At 35.8% G+C, this 21610-nt stretch overlaps 2 protein-coding genes and 1 pseudogene across 2 annotated transcripts; 2 read left to right on the top strand and 1 right to left on the bottom strand.

Annotated features, from left to right (window-relative positions):
• The first annotated feature begins 1822 nt into the window (after nucleotides 1-1822).
• On the top strand, nucleotides 1823-2996 carry LOC120155051 (GDSL esterase/lipase At3g48460-like). Its single transcript, XM_039166635.1, has one exon. It carries the CDS (start codon nucleotides 1838-1840, stop codon nucleotides 2984-2986), a length of 1149 nt encoding a protein of 382 aa, XP_039022566.1. The 5' UTR covers nucleotides 1823-1837; the 3' UTR covers nucleotides 2987-2996.
• Nucleotides 2997-3336: 340 nt separating this feature from the next.
• Nucleotides 3337-9051, top strand: LOC120155039 (annotated as a pseudogene).
• A 9451-nt stretch (nucleotides 9052-18502) lies between these two features.
• LOC120155032 (adenylate kinase 4-like) lies at nucleotides 18503-21211 on the bottom strand. The gene is made up of 6 exons (XM_039166617.1): nucleotides 21039-21211; nucleotides 19659-19804; nucleotides 19467-19586; nucleotides 19220-19387; nucleotides 18956-19045; nucleotides 18503-18667 (listed from the first exon to the last, which is right to left on the bottom strand). The coding sequence occupies exons 1-6, from the start codon at nucleotides 21148-21150 to the stop codon at nucleotides 18569-18571; spliced, it is 735 nt and encodes a 244-aa protein (XP_039022548.1). The 5' UTR covers nucleotides 21151-21211; the 3' UTR covers nucleotides 18503-18568.
• Nucleotides 21212-21610: the final 399 nt, after the last annotated feature.

Here is a 21610-nt window from a genome sequence, read left to right as displayed (position 1 = left end):
GTACTATAAATATTGTTGTTCGAATTTAAAATTCCTAAAAAAATAAACATTCCTTTTTTATTACCGAAATATATTAATGATTAAAAATATATAACGAGTTAGAACGTACTTTTGAACCTTGGATGAATGTGAACGTTGGCGCCGACCGTTACCCTGTAGTGTCGTGTACTTTTGTGGTAGATGGAAATGGAATGGCATAGGACCGACATCGTTTTGATAGCTGCATGGTTTGTTGCCGTGGATAATGGCTACAGATTGTAAAATTATTTTACATCTCATGCTTTGTATTAATTAAATTTTAATGCAATCCACCAAGAATTAAATTTGCATTGTGTTAAGATTATATTAAACAACACAGCTTTTTCTTCCCCCGCTAACACATTAATAGAAAAGACTTGCTCCGGCCTCCTGCTGCACTAACCTTTTCGACCACGATTATCACTATATACTTTGTCTATATCATCCTCCTAGTCATATGTCTTTATAATTGTCGTTGATTGATCGTCGAAATCACGTGGGATAACGATTTTCATTGTATGGTTCGCATGATACAAAACGTCAATTGATCGTCAATCGATCGCGATTTCATCGGAGTATTGATTGTCGGGTTTAGGTGAGGTCGGGTAAAGCTTTGTCAACGGTAAAGGCCGGCGGTCGTCGTAGATTTAGATGTTGAAATTAAGGTTTTCAAAGTTTGTGTGTCTACGCTTTTTAAAAAATATATACTTTTAAATTTAAATTTTAAATAAAATTTTAAATTTATATTAAATTAAATTAGCTGATCCTTATTCTCATATGTAATGGGATAAGGGGAGGTAAGATAGTAGGCTGCCCCCAACGTCAGGTTGAGAGCAGCTTCCTTGGGAGACCTCCAAATTATGAAATACGTACCCTCCGTGAAACTCGATCGCACAACCTTAAGGTTAAGAACCTCGTGCTCTACTAACTGAGCTGGATGATCATTTCTTTAAATAAAATTTTAAAACTATCAAATTAAAACACGTGTCACTTAATGAAAAAAATTAAGAACGTTTATAGTCCAAACGCCTAAAATAATAACGCTTCTAACATTAAGTAGCATAATCATTCAAAAAATACCGTAAACACCTATCCGAACCTTATAATTTAGACACTTATTTTATAATTAAACCTTTATAATTCATTTAACGAACCAAAAGGTGAAAATACTATAAGTTTGGTAGGACAAGTCACCGAAGAAACAGGTGATTTGTTTAATTCACGCATTTAATGCCCTCAACTGATCTTATTGCAACTACTTCTACAACCTCTTTAACATTTTCACCAGTAAAATTCAGTGCTCTTTATAATATCATTACTAAAAAAATATTAGTTTCGAGAATGACCTAGAAACTTACTTAAGCTTGCTTTTCACATTTTAGTAAATTAAAATGTTACTGTCGGGTAGATAAAAATATATATCATTAAATTCATTTTAATGAATGACTATTGATAAATTTACATATATTATTTTGACATTATATAAAAATATAAGAAAATAATAATAATAGTATCACAATAATATTATTTAAAACAATAATAATCTTCAAATATAAAGTATAAAATCAACATAAGAATAAATTAATATTATAATTTAAAATGATTAAAATAAATGTAGTTAACATATTTTAATAAATAATGTCATAATATAAATCTATCATTAAATACAAAACTCAAAACTAACTGAATTATACAGCATGATTGTCACAGTAAATGTACGGGCCCGACCACCTTACCTTGCGATGCCATTAAATAAACTTTGTCAATATGTGTATATATATGTTGAAGTCCTATAGGACATTGAATAAGCTTGTAAAGCATGGCTACCCTATTTCCCACACATTCTTCTTTACAAAACATGCTCATTACATTCACCATAATCTTCCTCGCATCATCTCTTTTGCCTTCATCATCTGCAACACCCTATAAGAAGATCTACGCCTTCGGCGACTCCTTCACCGACACCGGCAACACCGAGTCCGACACCGGTCCCAATGGCTTCGTCCACGTTTCCAACCCGCCATACGGAACAACCTTCTTTCACCGCCCGACCAACCGTTACTGCGACGGTCGACTCGTCATCGACTTCGTGGCTGAGTCACTGTCGTTGCCGTTCTTGCCGCCGTATCGTAACAAAAAAGCCAACAAAACTCACGGGGTTAACTTCGCCGTAGCTGGTTCGACGGCGATAAACCATGAATTCTTTGTTAGGAACAATCTTTCACTCGATATCACTCGCGAGTCGATCGAAACTCAAATGATTTGGTTTAACAGGTATTTGGGGAGTCAAGGTTGTAGAGATTCGGAACCTGGGTCCGATCAGTGCAGAGAAGTGTTCGATGATGCTTTGTTTTGGGTTGGTGAAATCGGCGTCAATGATTATGCATATACCCTTGGATCCACCGTGTCGGGAGATACCATTCGAAGGCTTGCTATTAATAGTTTCACTGAGTTTTTGCAGACATTGTTGAAGAAAGGAGCAAAATATGTCGTCGTTGAAGGACTGCCGACAACCGGTTGTTTACCATTGGCGATGACGTTAGCTCCTTCCGATGACAGAGACGACATAGGGTGCGTGAAAAGCGTGAACAACCAAACGAACGCCCATAATCTTGTCCTCCAATCCAAGTTGTCGGAACTCAGACAACAGTTTCCCCAAGCAGTCATCGTTTACGCCGATTACTGGAACGCATACCGGACGGTGATGAAAAACCCGGCGAGTTACGGGATCAAAGAGAGCTTCAAAGCGTGTTGCGGAACCGGGGGAGAGCCCTACAATTTCGATGTTTTCAACACCTGCGGCAGCCCTTCAGTTACGGCTTGTTCCGACCCTTATGAATATATCAACTGGGACGGAGTCCATCTCACCGAAGCGATGTATAAGGTCGTTGCGGACATGTTTATCGACGGAAATCTCAGTAACCCACCGTTCAAAACCTTGTTGGAAAGAAAGCTGCGGAAGCCATGAATACGGGCTTTGAAAACTCTATTTTGTCTCTTGAATTGGTTTACTTGCTTCAGATAAGTGCTAGAGTCGTTCCCAATGGTTGTATTGAATTCGAGCTTTGATTTGCTTTGGTGTTCTATTTTTCAATGCGTATCTTTTGGATTGCTTATTTTAAAACGATTGATTATTTACGCCAATTCAATTCAATTTAAATAAAACACGTCAATATAATTATTTCAAAAAATTGTGTCCGAATTGGGTAAAAGTGTTTGAATAATGCAATGGAAAAAAAAATTCACATACTGCAGTCGAACAATTATTTGCTTAAATAAGGTGATTGCCATAGTGACAACCATAGGTCTCCTAAGCACATGGCGACCTCTATAGATCTCCAGGAGCACACGACTACCTATGCAGCATTTGGCGACCTATGGAGCTGCAATAGCGAGGGAAGAGTTATTGCAATAGAGGAGGCTTTGTCGCAAAGAGCACTTGACGACCTATGAAACACTTGGTGACTAATGAGATCACGGTAACAAACACCACAGTTCAAGAAATAATTTGGGTAGAGCCTTATATGGAGAAATTTTTTTCCAACGCTCTACATGGGCGACGAAGCCGTCCGAATTGTATATTCAATACTTTTACTCTGAATTTTTTTTGTTTAAATTATATATATAATTTTTAAATATTTAAATGTTTTGTGTTTATATAGTTGTCTAACGTTACATTTCACCACTATTTTAAAGTTGACTTGCCAACTTCTATAAAATAGTATTTAAATCATTTTCTTAAAAAAACCGTAAATCTCTAAATTCTCGAAAACCCATAAATCCTTAAATCTCATTCTACCACCATCGTCCTTCCTACTATGGGTACAAATCAAAGGTCGATCGATGATTCAAATATATAATTTAAACATTTACTTTTAAATTATTTTTTTCTTAAATATTTGTATGATCTAACATGTACATAGATAAACTTAAAAAGAATTTGAAAGGATGTGCATGTCCACGTTCTGGTCATTGAATGGTAAGTTCAAGCTCTCTTAACTTTGATATTTATGTAGTTTAATTTATAAGAAAATGAAGTTATCATTTAGGATTTATCTCTCTCAGAGGCAGGTTGGATCAAAGAGCTAAATTATTTTAATTTCCTATTAGTTTTAATTCCAATTTAGTGGGAGATAAAGAGAAAGAAGTGAGGTTGTTGATGGCCTTTTTGAGATATTGTTAAAGGTTTCATAATCTCATTTATAAATTATAATTGAAAATTTTCAAAACATTAAAACCAATTTCCTCCTCCATTTTAAGCTTTATATAATTCTTATCAACATTATGAGCACACTGTATAATGTATTTCCTGTTGATAGCTGTCATTGCTATAGCTAACTCTTGATATGCATGTGAATGACCTATCAAAAATTTGGAAGAGGAGTTATTTACCTCATGTCTTGTGTTATCAATAAAATAAGATACAGCGATGCTTCAATATGAGTAATTTTCGTGCAAGTCATGCCTTCCTCTTCTAACTTTTAGGGGATTCTACTTCTGATAAATATTAGGAACTTAAGTCAAAATTCCATGATTTGAATTCAAAGAGACAGAATGTGAACTAACATTCAGGTTCTGTTGAAATCTGAAGTACTTGATATTCTCTAAAACTATGTTTTACTGTGCTAGTACTGATATGTCAGGCATTAACTTAATCCGTACTACTTTCTTCACTTCTTTTCCGACAATTAACTTTAACATTCTAATATGTTGCTTAAAATTATTACCCCCTTACGTTCAAGGCTGACTATTGACTCCCCACGAAATATTTGTCTATAGGTATTATAATGATCTGCACATCTTTGACCTAGATGAGTTCAAGGTGAACATTTTCCTGTCTTTTGTTGATTTAATTTATCATGTGTTACATGCTAAGTTTCATTCAGTTTTTGAACTAAAGACGTGCTTATGGAATGTAGTGGCAAGAAATAAAGCCTAAGCTTGGATCCATGTGGCCTAGTGCTCGGAGTGGTTTTCAGTTTTTCGTGTACCAAGATCAGGTGAGTTGGCCAAAAAAGGCACCTGAATAGGCATCATGAAACTATTTGAATTCTTAAAATCTAAACTGGTGCTCTGATTAGTGCTTGAAATTTGTTAACTAGCTTAACAATGGATTTTGCCTTGTAATCTTCTCATCAGTTCTAAACAGGAGCATTTTGTACGGAACTGATTTATATATTAATTCCTTCAAAATATAATTTTCAGATTTATTTATATGGTGGGTACTACAAAGAAGTGTCTTCTGCTAAGAGCAGCAGCTCGGAGAAAGGAATTGTTCGTGCAGACATGTGGTCTCTTGATCCTAGGACTTGGGAGTGGAACAAGGTTTGTAGGACTTTTCCCCCCTCCTATCAGCATGGATAAATGGTGATAAAATGAAAGCATATTGTTCCCTACATTTGACTGGATTCTAGTTCTGTGTAACCTCATACATCTTTGACTTTTCACTTTCAAACAATTAGCTGCTTGTGTACGTAAGTAGAATAAAGTGTCATCATAACTGGGTTTGAAATCTTACTTATTAATGTTATCCACTGTTTAAAGGAATTGCTTTAATTGATTTCATAGAAACTATTGCATCCGACATCTTGGCATCTCATTCTTACCTATTTCTTCTTTTTGAAAATCAGATTAAGAAATAATTTTATAAAGAATGTATGTTTAATTAGTATGAGATATGTTTTCCCTTAATATTTCAGCTCAAGTAGAATAATTATTCTATGCAGTATTAATCAGACATCTGTTGCCTTGGAACAGGTGCTTGTGCAGATTATTATAAATACTTTGTTTTAGATTCTTATGACTTTTAGCAGCGAACAGATTTTTGTTGATATGGACAATCGTCTTTTGTAACATTTACTTTCTATTTAAGTGTGTTCTTAATTTGGAAGTCCTATCTGTAATTTCCATTACTCTTGGCATGCTTGTTTGTACTTGATAAAACTTCCTGTCTTATTAAAAAAAGTGGGATGCCACCTAGTGCTCGTGCTGGGTTTTCCATGTGTGTTCATAAGAAGCGTGCTATGTTTTTTGGGGGTGTCGTAGATATGGAAATGCAAGGTAACTTTCCCTTCATCTCTCTGATCTTCTGCAACATAAACAACTACACCTTAATTGCAATTAAACAATGTTATTTTTGAGGTTCCAATGGTGTTCACTTCACCGACCGGAATTAATGGTCTGTTAAATGATGATTCTGCGTTACTTGTCATCTTTGTTTTTGACTAAATTTATATTTGCAGGTGATGTAATGACGAGCTTGTTCTTGAATGAACTCTATGGCTTCCAACTAGATAACCACTGATGGTAAGCCTGGTCTATTCAACAACTTAGAATCTTTAATTCATACCCATTCTATTGGGTAGATTTTCTAGTCATACTGATTTTCTGACACTTTAAAACTGTTATGGATTAATGAGCTGATAATTTATCCAAAGTTCACTGTCTGTGGGCTTGATAAATAATTGTGAACAAAACAACTTTATTTTTTAAGGAGTAATCACAGTCCCCTTTTTTGGGTTTACCTTGTGTCAATCTGTATCACTCTCATTTTAGTTTAACTTTTGAAATTGGCTGTCGATTGATATTGCTGGTTTTTTCACTGAATGAGAATGTTCTTATTAGGTACCCTTTGGAGCTACGGAAGGAAAAGTCAACTAAGGTCAAGGTATTGTGATAAATAAGGCTGTAAGTATTGGATCTATCTACTGGTTATGCTGTCGTCCCTCATACTTTTTCCTACCGTGGCCTTTCTTTATGTTGACCATTCAATTATAATTATATTCATTTGTGATGGCTTTTATTTTAATAATACAACTTGCTTTTCAATTGGTGTTACACAGTCAAAAAAGGATTCAAAAAAGAACCACCAGGATCTGTTTATAATTACAAGCTAAATGCAATTGAAGAAGAGACGAGTGGCATGGATGATAAAGACCAGATTCCGGAGTGCGACGGAGAAGCAGGTGATGAGGGAAGCAACATTGATGAAATGTCTGAGAACATGGTTGAAAACATGACAATTGATGATGATAGGTCAATTAAATCTGCTTCAATGCCCCAACAATCTAAATCTAAAACTATATTTAGTTATCAAGATTCCGTTTCACCTGAGGTTTGTCATACTGCATTCAAATGATTGTTCATCTGTTTTAAACATGCCTAACTTATTAATATGTGGATCTGCCATCAATTTTCAGGTTGTAAAGCCCTGTGGACGGATAAATGCCTGCATGGTTGTTGGTAAAGATACTATACGGGGGCATGATGGAGGTTAAAGATCAAGAAATTACGCTTGATGATTTGTATTCACTTAGTCTTAGTAAACTTGGTGAATGGAAGTGCATTATTCCGGTTTGTTGAATTCTCTTCTCTACTTTCAGTGTTCATTTATTCATTATTACCTATTAAAACAATGGGCTGTATAAAATTATCATTATCTTATCATACATCCCAATATTGTGACAACTTTGTTGATATATGTTCAAATAGGATGAGATCTTGTTAAGAATACAGAAGAATGCTATTTTAACTAGTTTTCTCCTCTCTATAACCCCTTCTTTGGGACCCTTCTAGATTTATATACTGAAAGTTGAATCTTTAAAGTATAAGTAAATCTATTTCTTTACTAAGTTTTATTAGCGAGTTCTTGTTTAAGTAGTAAATGCTGTTTTGCTATTAAACGAGCATGTCTGCTTTACTTTCAACTTCCTTATCACTGACAATTCGCAGGCATCTGAAAGTGAATGGGTAGAAACCTCAGAGGATGAAGATGATGAAGACGAAGATGATAGTGAAGATGAAGGTGAGAGTGGTAACGAGGGTGAGGAGATTGATGATGATGATGAGGCAGAGGTGATTATGTCATTGTTTAAGCCACAATACTTTGGTTAATTGCAACTTTTGTTGTTTCATCCTCAGGAAGATTATGTTGTAGATGTCTTCTCCATTCGGAGTTCATTATTTATTTTCTTATTCTGTTTCTTCTTCAAAAACCTTTTTGTCACATGAATAATATGGCTAAATGTTTCATTGGATGCCGATACTTGTTTCTTTCACATGTTAGAAAAAAAAGAACCAGCCAATTTATATGATTTTATATTCACTTGTCCATGCAGAGTACGAATGATGATCTGAGATCACTTCAAATGGGAGATGCTGTTGCTTTAATAACGGGTGGGGGAAATAATTTACGAAGGAAAGAGAAACGAGCCCGGATAGAGCAGATTAGAGCCAACCTTGGCCTCTCAGATTCACAGAGAACACCAACGGTAGTCCCCCTAATAGGCTTTCTAAAATTCTTTTTGTTCCAAGATGATGTTTGAGGTTATGTTTGATAGAGTTTTCATTGGTTAATCATACCCTATGTTGCTTCGACTTCCCATTTTTTCAAGGTACTTGTGTCTGGCAGCCATGTCTGATATGAGTTTGGAGATATGATCCTCTAAGGATCACCAAATACATGGAGAAAACTTAGAAAATCTATGTCGGGGACATAATAGTATCCGATACTCATATCCAAGTCCAAGTGATATAGGTTATAGGATCCTATAAAGTTATATATTTCCTCAAATTGCAAACTCATTGTCTGTCATGTGTTCCCTTTTGCAGCCTGGAGAATCGTTGAGGGATTTCTATAGACGTACTTGTTTGTACTGGCAAGTGGCTGCCCATGAACATACTCAGCATTGTTTTTTCTCTTCTTTTTGGGGTACAAAACATGATGAAGTCTGACTATGCAGGAACTCCGTAAAGATGGTTTTGATCTTGCTGAGGCTCGTTACAGGGAACTTAAGCCACTTGTTGACGAGGTAAGTTCTGTCGTTGTTGATGTTTATATTGAACTGCTGCGGAATTGCCAAAATAATCATATTTTTTCTCGAACTAATGAGTTCTGTTTCATTCTATATGGTGTAGTTGGCCATATTAGAGGCACAACAGAAGGCCGAAGAGGCAGAAGGGCCAGAAACAAGTTCGAGAAAGAGAGGAAAAAAGAGAACTTAAGAATTTATCCCCCAGCGCTTGCATTACTTTCGGCTTTTTTGGTAAGGGTGGAAATTTAAAATTATTTCCCAAATGCGAATTTCATTTAAAAAGAGATATAAGTTAACACCAACAGTAAATATTACTACAATACAGTTCAAAATGCAAGGAAATTAAAAAAAGAGAGTTAGAAATGCTAATACACTACAAGAGAGAGGACCTTTCCCGACGAAAAATTCCTACAAAATGGAGTGAGAGAGATAGAGGAGTGAAGGTGGAAACAAATATGATTAAGCACACACTTATAATGTGTATTGAACTTACAACTTAAATAAAAATAAAGTTGTCAATTGAAAATTTTTAATCACGTGCTCTATAGAATTATTAACGTAATATATGAAAGCTTAATATAATAAACTCAAAATGTTTACATTAAAGCAAAGAATTAATCATCATAAAGATATACAGTAAATAAAACAACAATAATAATGTAAAGTCGATATAAAATTATATTAAATGAAAGGTGAATCTATAGCTGGAAGTTGTGCATTGGATTCTCCTTCAAACAGCCAATTATACACATAAATATCCATGAGTAATTAATAATTTTTTTATTAATAGGGAGAAGTCAATTGAAATACTTAGCCAATGATAAAAGAGCAAATGAAATGATAGATTTTGAATTGCAGAATATCGTAGAGATAAAAGGACAAATTGAACAAGAGATCAGAAACATGAAATACTAATAATATTTGAATGAGGGGGTCCGGATTTGAGTTATGTGCATGTGCTTCACCATGTGGCCATGTGTTTATGTTTCCCTCGCACCCCACACCTTGGAATTTATATCTACAGTTAGGGGCGTATATTTATTAAGTTAAATAAATGAATATAAATAAATTTTTATATTTGTTTAATAAATAAACATATGTGTATAATAATAAAAAATTATTTATCTAATTCTCATTTTTCCTTTAACCAATGTGAACTACCCACAATTTACTTCCAACCCCTCTTAAAAGTCGAAAAATAAAATTTAAAACAAATATATAAACATATTTATCTCAAGAACACAATATATAGTATAAGGTTTATCCCAAATAACTTTTAAATTTATGAATGTTCCACATTAAGATAACAGGGTTGAAGCTATAATAGTCGAGCAGAAAACCACTCTCACATTTTCCGATGCTCAAATGCATGCACGAGTCTTCCTTGCATCAAGTGAAGTGCACCAAGAACAAAAGGTGGATCGATTATGGCTGCACGACAACCCGTTTTATTTCGTGGGAACATAAATTAATTACTCTCACCAACTCTCTTTTAATTGTTATAACAATACATAAAATTAGTCACGAAAAAAAATGAACAATATATATATATCAAATTATGTTATTTCGTATTGATTAAATTTTGAGTCATTTGTATTTATCAATCAGTTTTAAATGAAATATTTTTTTTGAATGTAATAAAGACAAAAGCTTTAATAACTAGCTGAAGCCTTTAAGTAAGAGGGCCCTAAAATGTCCCTTTCAAGCAGAGGCACGATGGTAGTAGATGCAGCGGGAAATGAGAGCAACTCATAATTCTGAACAATATGAAGCTTGGCCATTCCATCAGCAGACATGTTTCCCTCGCGTGGAACCCAAAGGAATTCAGTACACCAGCTACGGCAGCAAAGTGAGGAGATAGCTCGAACTAGCGGAAACAAATCCTAATCCAAATTGGCCTCATTAAGCAACTTAATGGCTTGCAGACTATCCGATTGTATCTGTAATAAATCAAAACCATTAGTCCAAGCGAGTTGAAGACCAATGTAGATAGCCCAGAGTTCAGCTTGTAGGGGCGTAGTTATGCTAATCGACTTATGAAAGCCGGTTATCCAATCTCCAGCACTAGAGCGGAAAACGCCACCAATAGAGCTCAAGTTTGTGTAGGTATCGATAACTGCATCAGTGTTGAGTCATATCCATCTATCTGGGGGGCTTCCACCTTATCTCCTGCATGGAATGGGTTGTAGGGGCTGGAATAAGAGGACGGATAACGGTAAAATGAGAGGACCATACAATGCTCAAACGTAGAACATCCACCATGGAAGGATTCAAGTCAGTGAACATGAAACAATTTCTACGTTTTCAGATTTGCCAAATAAACGTAAGAAATTTATATTTCTTTTAAAATATATCATGTAAATTTTTCATCTTCACTTTTGTACGTTAATCATATTTTTAATGATTTTATAGTTATGATTCTGATTGTCTATATTAAAATAGATTTGGTAAAATTATTTAGGCAAGTGTGAAGGATTTTATAGTTATGATTCTGATTGTTTTTCTAGAGCATGTATAAGCATCCAAGACATACTTAGTTAATTGTTTATCTATCACAAAATTCAAAAAAAAAATCGAGAATAGTAGCATTGAGTAATAAGAAATGAGGTCTCACACACGCATATGTGTATAGAAATGAGGTCCGCGGATGATGTCTACGAAGAATGCGTCTAGTAAAGTTCATTTATAACAGACATCAGTACATGCCCGAGTGAATCTGAAGCAAAAGGAAGTGAATTTTGATGTGATCGAAGAAGACAAGTGAAAAGCCATAATTCTGAACCATAAAGGGGGGCATGTCTATAGAATATGAGATGTCGGGTATTCTTGAACAACTCATTTGGGATCCACAATGGACAACCACAACTCGAGTCTCTGTTCCTCGAACACACATCTCCTTATTTTCTTTTTAGTTTTTATAATATATTTGAGTACATTAACATGACTTTGACTATTATTACAAACTGGATCTTTGCATATTCCTGGGACTACCATATCAGTTAGAAATCAGTTTAGCTCTTGGATTTGCCATTCTGGCTCTATTATTGACCTCAATTAGGTAGGAAGACAACTGGATTAAATTCTACAACTAAGCAATGTGTGTACATAATGAGAGCAACGGTTCTTTACATCGTATTTTGCCCTTTTTATTGGTTATTTTCTTAATGTCCTTTTAGGAAGAATGAATGTTCGTACAGTTCACCTTGTTGGCCTTTTGGAAGATACGTTTTAATCGGTTACAAGTGGATGTTAGAATACTGAACTTGGTAGGATTGCTCAAAAAGGTTGATAAGGTTCTGGTTTTGAATAAACAATGCCAAAAATCATTCTCATCTTGTTTTTAATGCTTGCATCCAAATTCTCTTATAAATCAGTAGAAGTTGAATGCAACAATGGGGGTTGTAAATTACTAGTAATTGCAATTCTGCGTCAATTTTAACTTTCGTGAACCATGCTGCTTGGCCATTTTCGTTTTTCATAAGGTTGACTTCTAACACTCAAAAAGTGTTCGTAAATATGAGTATGTGATAGTACGTTGGACATTAACTTTCATGAAAATATGTTTGAAAGGGATTGGATAATTCTTGTACTTGAATGAGGCATTTACTCTTGTTTCATTTCTTCTTGGATGAGCTGCAGAGGAAGGAAGCAAGTGTATGAAAATGTACGATTTTGTTGGATGTCATGATTTTTGAAGCAGTGGCATTTTGAAGCTTTATGGTAATTAGTTCATTCTTCTGGGCTATTGTCCCGTAATTCCAGATCAGCCTAGTTCAAACTTCTTATCAAATTTAACGTCTTCTTCTTTGAATGAAATGCCTTCTACTAAAGTAACTCGCACATATAATTTGCAGCTATCCTTTTACTCAAGGGTGTAATTATAGAACATGGTTAGTATTGGTTACTCTGCAATGAAAGGGAGGAAAGAAAACTTCGATAGCTATACTACAGGATATTTTATTTTCATTAGCGTAATAATGTTTGACATATATTCAGAAATGAACTAGAGTCTGATCAACGCATTTGGACAAAACAAGTGTTTGGTGAAAGTGCGTCACCGGAGAAGTTGAAGACCTGTGATTTCTCGTGGAGCCCAAGATGGATAGAAAGTAAGAGGAGGAATTTGGATTCTGTTCTGGTTTTTACCTTTGGCCCTTGTGATCTTTGTGGGCTAGGTCTAGGGAAGAGTTATTGAAAATTTGAAGCTTGTTTCTGCCAGTACTAATTTTTGGAGTACCAGTTGTTTGTAGATGTACTGACTCGAGTGAGTCTGGCTCGATTATGGCTCACTTAAGAAACCATAAGAAATAATCTGCATGCAACAAAAAGACCCAAAGTATGTGCCTCCCTTCCATGGTGGTCATACCGGCTACAAAGATATCAAGTCTTAATAGTTTTCTTTAATATATTTGTTAATTTTTTTAATATGTAATACATGTTTAAATATTAAAGGAGGTATTGATCAAAATTGGAATGGGCGAATGAAAGATTTGAAAGTCGTAACATTACGTATCTTACGACTCTCGACGATTGGTAGCATCCCATGGTGTATCAATTGTGGGTGCAGGTCTGTGGCGAGTCGAGCATTAGGGTTGCACATAATTCGGATTTCAATCCGATCCGGATCGGTTTTTATCCGATCCGGTTTTTTCCCATAGAAAAAAAATCGGTTTATAAAATAACCGGTTCGGTTTCTAACCGGTTTGGAGGGCCGGATATCCTAACCGGTGTAACCGGTTTCGGTTTTAAAAAAACCGGTTTTTTTAAAAAACCGGTTATAAAAAAACCGATTTTAATATTCCAGATTGCTCATAGGGAACCGATTCCCCCCCAAAGGGGTACCGATTCCTCACTGAATGGTTTGGCTCCGAGATTTCCAGAATGCTCGGAGGGAACCGATTCCCCCATAGGGGTACCGATTCCCCCCTATTCAACGGTCGAAATATTTGAATTTTACACTTAGGGAACCGATTCCCTATGAGAGGGTATCGATTCCCCCACGCTCTAAGCATTTTTATTAAATGTTTTCACACTTAAACGGCTATATTATCTTCATTAATTATCACTAACGTTCAGAAGTGATTCAAGGTGTATTTAAGCAAGCTTAGAAGTCATTGATCAAAGACAAGAAACATCAAGCAACTAGAATCAAGAGATAATCAAAGAGAAAGCATCAAACCTCAAGTTCGATAAATTCAAATACTTAATTGAAATACTTAATTAACTCAACATAATTGAAATACTTAAATACTTCCAAGTTTGATAAATTCAAATACTTAAAAACTTCCAAGTTCGATAAATTCAAATACTTAAAACTTCAAGTTCGATAATTGAAACAAAGTTTACGATAATTGAAATAAAGTTATAAAATAAACTACATTGCCATCTCTTCTTCATCATCTTCGCCTTCTTCGTTTGGAGGGGATATTCCAAGTTCGACTTCTTCAATGTGTAAGTTTGCTTCCAAATCGGCATCAATTGCATCTTCTAGGGTGGTGATATGTTGCTTACGAGCCGCTCCATCCAAATAATCCTTAAACAAATGCATACTTCCACCGACTCGGGACTTAGTCTTGATCTCCGTTGTGATATAACCCTGCCACTAACAGAAAAAGCGGATTCCGAAGCTACCGTAGAAGCTTGGACGGTTAGTAAATCACGGGCCATGGTGGCTAGAATCGGAAATTGTGCTTCCTTTTCTTTCCACCAAGCCAAAATATCCAAACTTTCAAACTCTTCAAATGTCATTTTTGATAGAAAATCGCATGACATGTAATTTCCCAACTCGCTACTTGGGGTGGTAGTACGTGATCGTTTGGATTGGGAATTTACAAGAGTGTTAAAAAGATTCAATTTATGTTACTTGGACGTCTACTAGATGATTCCGCATTCATTCTCATTTGATCGTGTATTACACTACTTGATCCGTATTAGTTAAATAAATTGCAAACATGTCTCGAAAACATTTGTTAAAATAATTTATTTGGTTTGGACAAAGTTGGGTTCATCATCAGTTAGATTAAAAGCAAACGCAATTTGTTCAATTAGTGTTTCAACCCCACCAACATTTAACGTTGGGTTTAAAGCGGCGGCACAAGTAAAAATGGGGGGAATCTCCTTAAAATATTTTAAAAGTTTTCCTTCATTGCAAGCCAATTTCTTGAAAAACTTCGGTTTCAAATTCAAAGTCATTTAGTCGGGTAGCCAACAAAAATATTTGATTAAGAACCAACGGGCTAGTAGGGTATAAACACCGGATAAAAAAGTTCTTGCATTTTTAAAAACCTCAAGCAAATCGGTTATTTGGCTATAGTTTCCCAACTCGAATCCGGATAAATGTCTGGGACATGACCCCTCTCGAAAAGCCGATCGTGAAATGTTTGCAATGTTTCCCTTTGCCTTAAGGCAGTATGCATCATCATCCAAGTTGAGTTCCAACGAGTTGGACAATCCAAATTAGGACCCAAAGCTTTTATTAACAGACTTACAAAATCATTTATAATCATTTAGTCTTTGTTGTTGCTACAAAGAATCGATTTTATCATTGTTTTAAATTCTAATTAATTGCTCAATAACCTCCAAACCGGCTTGCACGGATAAATTAATTATGTGTGCAACGCAACGGGTATGAAAAAAACGCACCGTCTAAAATCGGTGAAAGTAATATTTTCAATCTTGAAACCGCGTTTGTATTATTCGATGCATTCAAAGGATAGAAAAAACTTTATTTTCTAATTTATAAAGACAAATTACCCGTTTTAAAAGTGTATAAATTAGCACCGGTATGCGGCTCACGAATAATTCAAACGCGATTGTTCTTTTCATCATTTGCCAATTATCTGATCTAACCAATGTGACGTAACGGCTAAAAAAGAATTTCCGGTATTATGAGGGGAACTCCAAACGTCACATGTAAGCGACACACCATAACGGTGTTCTTGGAATCCTAAAATCATTTTTTCCCTCGCCGTACGCCACATTTTTATAGCATCTCTTCTAAGGGTAGTACGACTTACTTGAGTATAACGTGGTTGCATTAGTTGTTGAATTGTTGTCGTGAAATCTTATCATCAAAGTGGTCGAACGGCAATGCTTTTGTAATCACGAACTTTGTAAACGCTTCTCGTAATTTTTCGTTGTCGTAAACAAAAACACCACCTTGCGTGTAAGATTCGATTGACTAGGATCCGATCTTGAGCGAAGTGCCTTACATGATTTTGTCAAATGGTTCAACGTTGTGTTTCCTTCCGATGCAAGAAACTTTAGACAAAGTTTACAACGCGCCTCGAGCCATTTGACATCTCACATAAATCGTAGTGATCCCAAATATCTTTGTTTCGAGTGTGTTCGATCACTCTCACGACTTCAAGGTTTCCCCCGACGGAAGATTCAGCAGTGTTACTCATGATGAATAAAAAATTACAAAACTAAGATTTGAGAGATGTTTAAGTGTTGTGTAATAAGATTTGAGAAAGTTGTAATCAACCAAATACATCCCCAACCTATTTATACATGTTTAGGATGGTAAAATAGTAATTTTTTAAAGAAAAAACGGTCAAAAACGGTCACAAAGGCTATATTAACGGCTAGTTTTTTAAACCCATACCGGTTTTTTTTCGGATAAAAACCGGTTTTTTAACCGGTTTTTTTCAAACCGGTTTTTTATCCGGTTAAAAAACCGGTCTGTGTTTTTTTCTCCAAACCGGTTAAAATAACCGGTTTAAAAAAATTCGATCCGGTTAAAAAAAACCGGTTTTTCTCAAAACCGGTTTCGGATATTTTTTTCGGATATTCGGATATTCGGATTTTTTGTGCACCCCTATCAAGCATCATAAAAGAAGCTCCAAAACCTGGTCATCAGATTGGATAAAAAAATTAATTTTTTTTTATGAATTATATTTCAAATTCAACCGCAGTACAAAAATCACCTTAATCAATTCATTTATGCCTCCAAACACACGTGAAAACACTAAGAATGAAAAAATGTCAAAGCTAAACAGTAAGCCTCCAACCTATACAGAGGCCACTATTAACTGGCCCCCTGGAATTAACCTGCAGACCGCTAAACCACAGCCGAACCGCCTCTTTGATTTGATCAACCAGGTTACCCTCATAGGATGCTACCCCTTGAAGTGTCTATTATTCCACTCCCTCCAAATTGTCGTAATGTAGCAATTCCATGCCAAACGAAGCAAAGCAGACAACAAAGATGTCCCTTTAAGCTTTTTACAAGCCCAGAGCAATTCTTCGGCCCAACCAAGAACAGGTTGTGACTGATGACACAAACTCAGAACACCAGCCCAAACAGTCTTTGTAAAACAAGGGAAAAATAAATGATTCCTCGACTCTAAAGCATTAAAAAAAACTCGGACAAACCATCATTATGCAGTCCAAAAGACATGAGCCGAGCCTTGGTGGGCAGCCTATCTAGAACCGCCATCCAAGCTATAACATAAAATTTAGGGACTTGACTCGAATACCAAATGAGCCTATCCCAATGAACTTTAGTTCTATGCAATCGCAGCTCATTCCATATTAAATGTAAGGAAGAGAATGAGTCACCCAACAATCCAAGGATCATGTCTGTTTTAGTTCGAAGCTGCAAAAGACACCTCCATCTCCAGCTACAATTCTGAGGGCATGTAATCTGCCAAAAAGAATTATGTTTCACAATATACGCATGCACCCATGCCACCCAAATAGATCCCTCCTTTAACAACAATTTTCGAATCAGGCCAATAAAGCACGCATGATTCCAAACCTTAAGATCCTTGAGGCCAAGACCTCCCTCGGATTTGGGATTGCAAATGTAAAACCAGCTTACTCTAGCCCCTTTCACTGGCTTATCTTCACCCTTTCAGAAGAACCTGGAGCAAAGTTAGTTAATCCTTTTAATCACAGCACCAGGTAGCAACAACTGATTGCTCCAGCAATTCTGCATGCTATAAATGACAGATTGAATTAACTGGAGCCGACCCGCATAAGAAAGGACTCTAGCTTGCCAACCCTGCAGTATACTAGCAATCTTCTCAACAAGCAGCCCACTATCCCTAACTGTTAACCTTTTAGCAATAAGGGGGACCCCCAAGTATCAAACATGGAGTTTCCCACTCTTAATCCCAGTGACATCACAGACCTCACCAAGCATAGACCCATCCCTACCAGAGGAGAATAATTATTGTTGCTTATTCATGCATTCGATCACTGTACGAAGCTCTCGGGTTCAAATCTCATGAATGAAGATAATTTTTCATCTTATTTTGTGATTAATGAATTAGTGAATGTGTCATTGTTTTATTATTGGTATTGTTATTTGTTATTTCATTTTGTCACCGTTAGATGGTGACACATAATTATTTTTATTGAAGGTGGTGTGTTAAAAATTTAGTGACGATAACTGAAATTAAATATATTACTAATGACGAGTAACTAAATTGATAACATCTTAAAAGTTGAGTAATTTAATTATAAAAAAGTTTAATGATAAAAGTAAGTGCCCAAAAGTACCCATTATTTAAATGTATAAGCATTAATCTTCGACCAATGCTTAAAAATAGTCAACCGCCGTGCCGTTTGAGACGAAATAGCAATGAGATGATAGTGAATTAGAGCATTCAAATACCCATGATAAAAGAATCTAAGAAAATTCTCAGACAAAGAAAATCTGCTTCTAGGTTAAGAGAAGCAACATTCATGAGTAAAGCACCTTCTGATCTTCATGCCTAAATGCAATTTCATCATGAAAGTACCTTCCGAATATCGTCCGTAACATCTTTTGGAGACTTCTCCGCATTAAGCTTAGTAACTAGCCCCTTCTTGGAATAATAATTGATAACCTATATTTCGAACAAAACCATTGATAACGTTAACAGCAATCTAGAAACTACTTAATTGGACATCACTGATGTCGGATTAGATCCAGATTATGCCTAGCTATAGGACGTAAAGAACAAACATTCATGCCGCATGCTAAATTAGGTTGCTACTTAGCTCTGTTATCCAGTATTAGAAAAATGCATCACATCCATTCTAGTAACTAGCATTTCAAATAACTTAAAAAAAAGACGAAACAAGATTACAATGTTTCCATTTGGCTAGAAATAGTTAGGAAACAGAAAACATACTGACTCGGTTTGCTTGTGAAATGCCTCGAGTCTTGACCTGAGCACAGCTGCAGTATCATCCTTACGTTGAATCAAAGATTCCCCGGTCACCTTGAAGACGAATAAAGAATCCAATAAGTTTGCTAATTAAGACACGGAAACGTCTAGTGATTTGGTTAATTTACAACTTAATAAACTGGTGAAGAAGGCAGAAAGGTTTCATCAACTGAATTTGCATTTACGTGATAAACAAAATTACATTGAGGGTTATTATATTTGACTTACATCATCTACACCAGGAATTTTAGGAGGTGCAAATTCCGTATGGTAGGATCTACCACTAGCAGGGTGGATCCAGCGACCAGTAATCCTCTCCTCCAAGATCGAATCATCGATTTCGAAATAAAGCACCTTATCTATTTTAACTCCCTGCCTATCAAGCATTTCATCAAGCTGCAAAGCAAAGATCAAGAACAAATGATTAGAAGCATGGTTCGTGGGTTAAATAAATTATAAATAAACAAGGAATCACCTTCTGTGCTTGGACTACGGTCCGGGGAAATCCGTCGGGAATGAAACCTTTATGACATGAAGGTTTCTTCATCGCTTCATCAATAATGCCAACAACCAGGTCATCAGAAACAAGTTCTCCCTACGAAGCAATAGTGAAACACTTCTTCAGCCATTTAAATAATCCAGACAGACGGGGGTAAAAGATTTTCACCTTATCCACGGCTTCCTTGGCCTTGATTCCAAGTGGGGTTTTAGCAGAAACGGCAGCTCTAAGCATATCGCCAGTGGCCAAGTGACACAAGCAGTACTCATCCTTAATCACCAGTGATTGAGTGCCTTTCCCTGATCCAGGTGGACCTGCCAATAGTAGGATTTCCAATAATTAGAACTGGCCATTCTTATATAAAATTTGAGACAATAAATTGATAGAAATGTAAAGAATGCAACTTAATACAGCTATGAATTGTGCAATTTCCACATGCTACAGACAGTCAACAATGCTTGAGACTTCCATAAAATGTAAATATAAACATCTTTCTATTCACTTTCAAGCCACACTAACTCCAGAGCCTATGCAAGCAAGATGTGTGATTCGGATTAAACAATTGTCCAGACATTGCTGCAAGGAACTCAACAAAGACAAACTTATCTCTTAGTGGGCCATATCCGTATCTGACACACTCTCAAGTCTGGACCCTACGCAAGCAACCCAAATTCCAAATCCTACACAAACAAGATGTGCGATTCGGATTAATCGATCGTTTGGACGTTGCTGCATTGAAACTCTATAACTGAAGACTGACTTATTTTTCTTTAGTAAGTCCTGGAAAAGGGGCTACATTATCCTGACTCGTCATTTTCTCTAAAGCAGCCATATCTGTATCCAACACACTCCATAATCTAGACCCTATGCAAGATGTGTAGTTCAGATTAAGCAGAGACTGATAGTTGCTGCACGGAACTCTAAGACTGAATACGTCAAGGATAGAGGACTAATACTCACGACTCTTCATCTTATCTGAAGCACCAAAATCGTATCTGACACACTTTCGAGTCAGGATAATATAGGTAAGGGATTTTAATATTTCGCCTTACGAAATCTATTACTAATGCTGCAAAGCAAAAGATGAATGTACAAGGAATATGCAAATTCAAAATTGGCATGGAAATTCATTTCATTTTGTCTACAAGATGAGCATTGGTCTACATATTCTAAAACCAAATTTCATAGCACGCCACTTTTCAGAAATTACTCATCAGAAAATCCCAATGCCCCCGTTTTGACTTCGCGTTTAGAAACATATTCATTTATTTAAAGTTACATGAAAAGTTTCTCTAAAAATAAAGTTAGGAATTTTAGATTGAATTTGGAGCTTTGAAAATTCATAGTACACTTGCACAATTTTGTCTAAGCAAATAAAAAATCTGACATGAATAAACTTCGACACACTCTTGGATCTGAAAGTTACACCTTCTATGTTATTTTTCAATATATAAATATACATACACAAACGAAAATTAATTTAAAAAAAAACAGTCCAAATTCCAAAACAATGCGAGTTTGAAGAAAACAAGTAAAAGGGGGGTATACCAATGAGGATGAGGCAGTTCTCGGGTTTGGAGGCGCACTTCATACGGCGGAGAAGCTCATTCATCAATGATTCGGAAGGTATTTCTTCCAAGTTCACCGAGCTGCTCGACATTTTTTCTTCTTTTTGTCAATATTCTTTAAAGGGTTTTTGGGTTCTAAGTCTCAACGGAAGATTTAAGCGTTTGAGGTTAAAAGATGGGTTTATTTTATCGTTTTATTTTGCTCTTTCTTTACCTTTCTACTGGTTCGGTTCGGACTACGGAGCCACCAAAGCTTCAAACTCAACAACTCAGCCTCCGATCTTTTCGACCTGTTCCAAAGTTACTGTTTTGTCCTTTTTCTTCCACATTACTTTTGTCACATCTCTCCATTTCTTTTCTTTACTATATATATCTTTCTAAAATAAAGCTTTTCATTAAAAATTCTAACATTTAATCTAAAATAATCATTTGCTGATCCATCATCCATGTACTTCCGATGATTTAGATCTTTCTATTTTTATCGTACAAATAAGGTTAAGGGTAAAGTATAGTAATAGTCACTGAACATTTCCGAAACTTGCATTTAAGTCC

Source organism: Hibiscus syriacus, unplaced genomic scaffold, assembly GCF_006381635.1.
Source record: "Hibiscus syriacus cultivar Baekdansim isolate YM2019G1 unplaced genomic scaffold, ASM638163v2 tig00111160_pilon, whole genome shotgun sequence".
Classification (NCBI taxonomy): domain Eukaryota; kingdom Viridiplantae; phylum Streptophyta; class Magnoliopsida; order Malvales; family Malvaceae; genus Hibiscus; species Hibiscus syriacus.
Note: the sequence above shows the minus strand (reverse complement) of the source record. Positions and strands in the feature narration are given on the sequence as shown.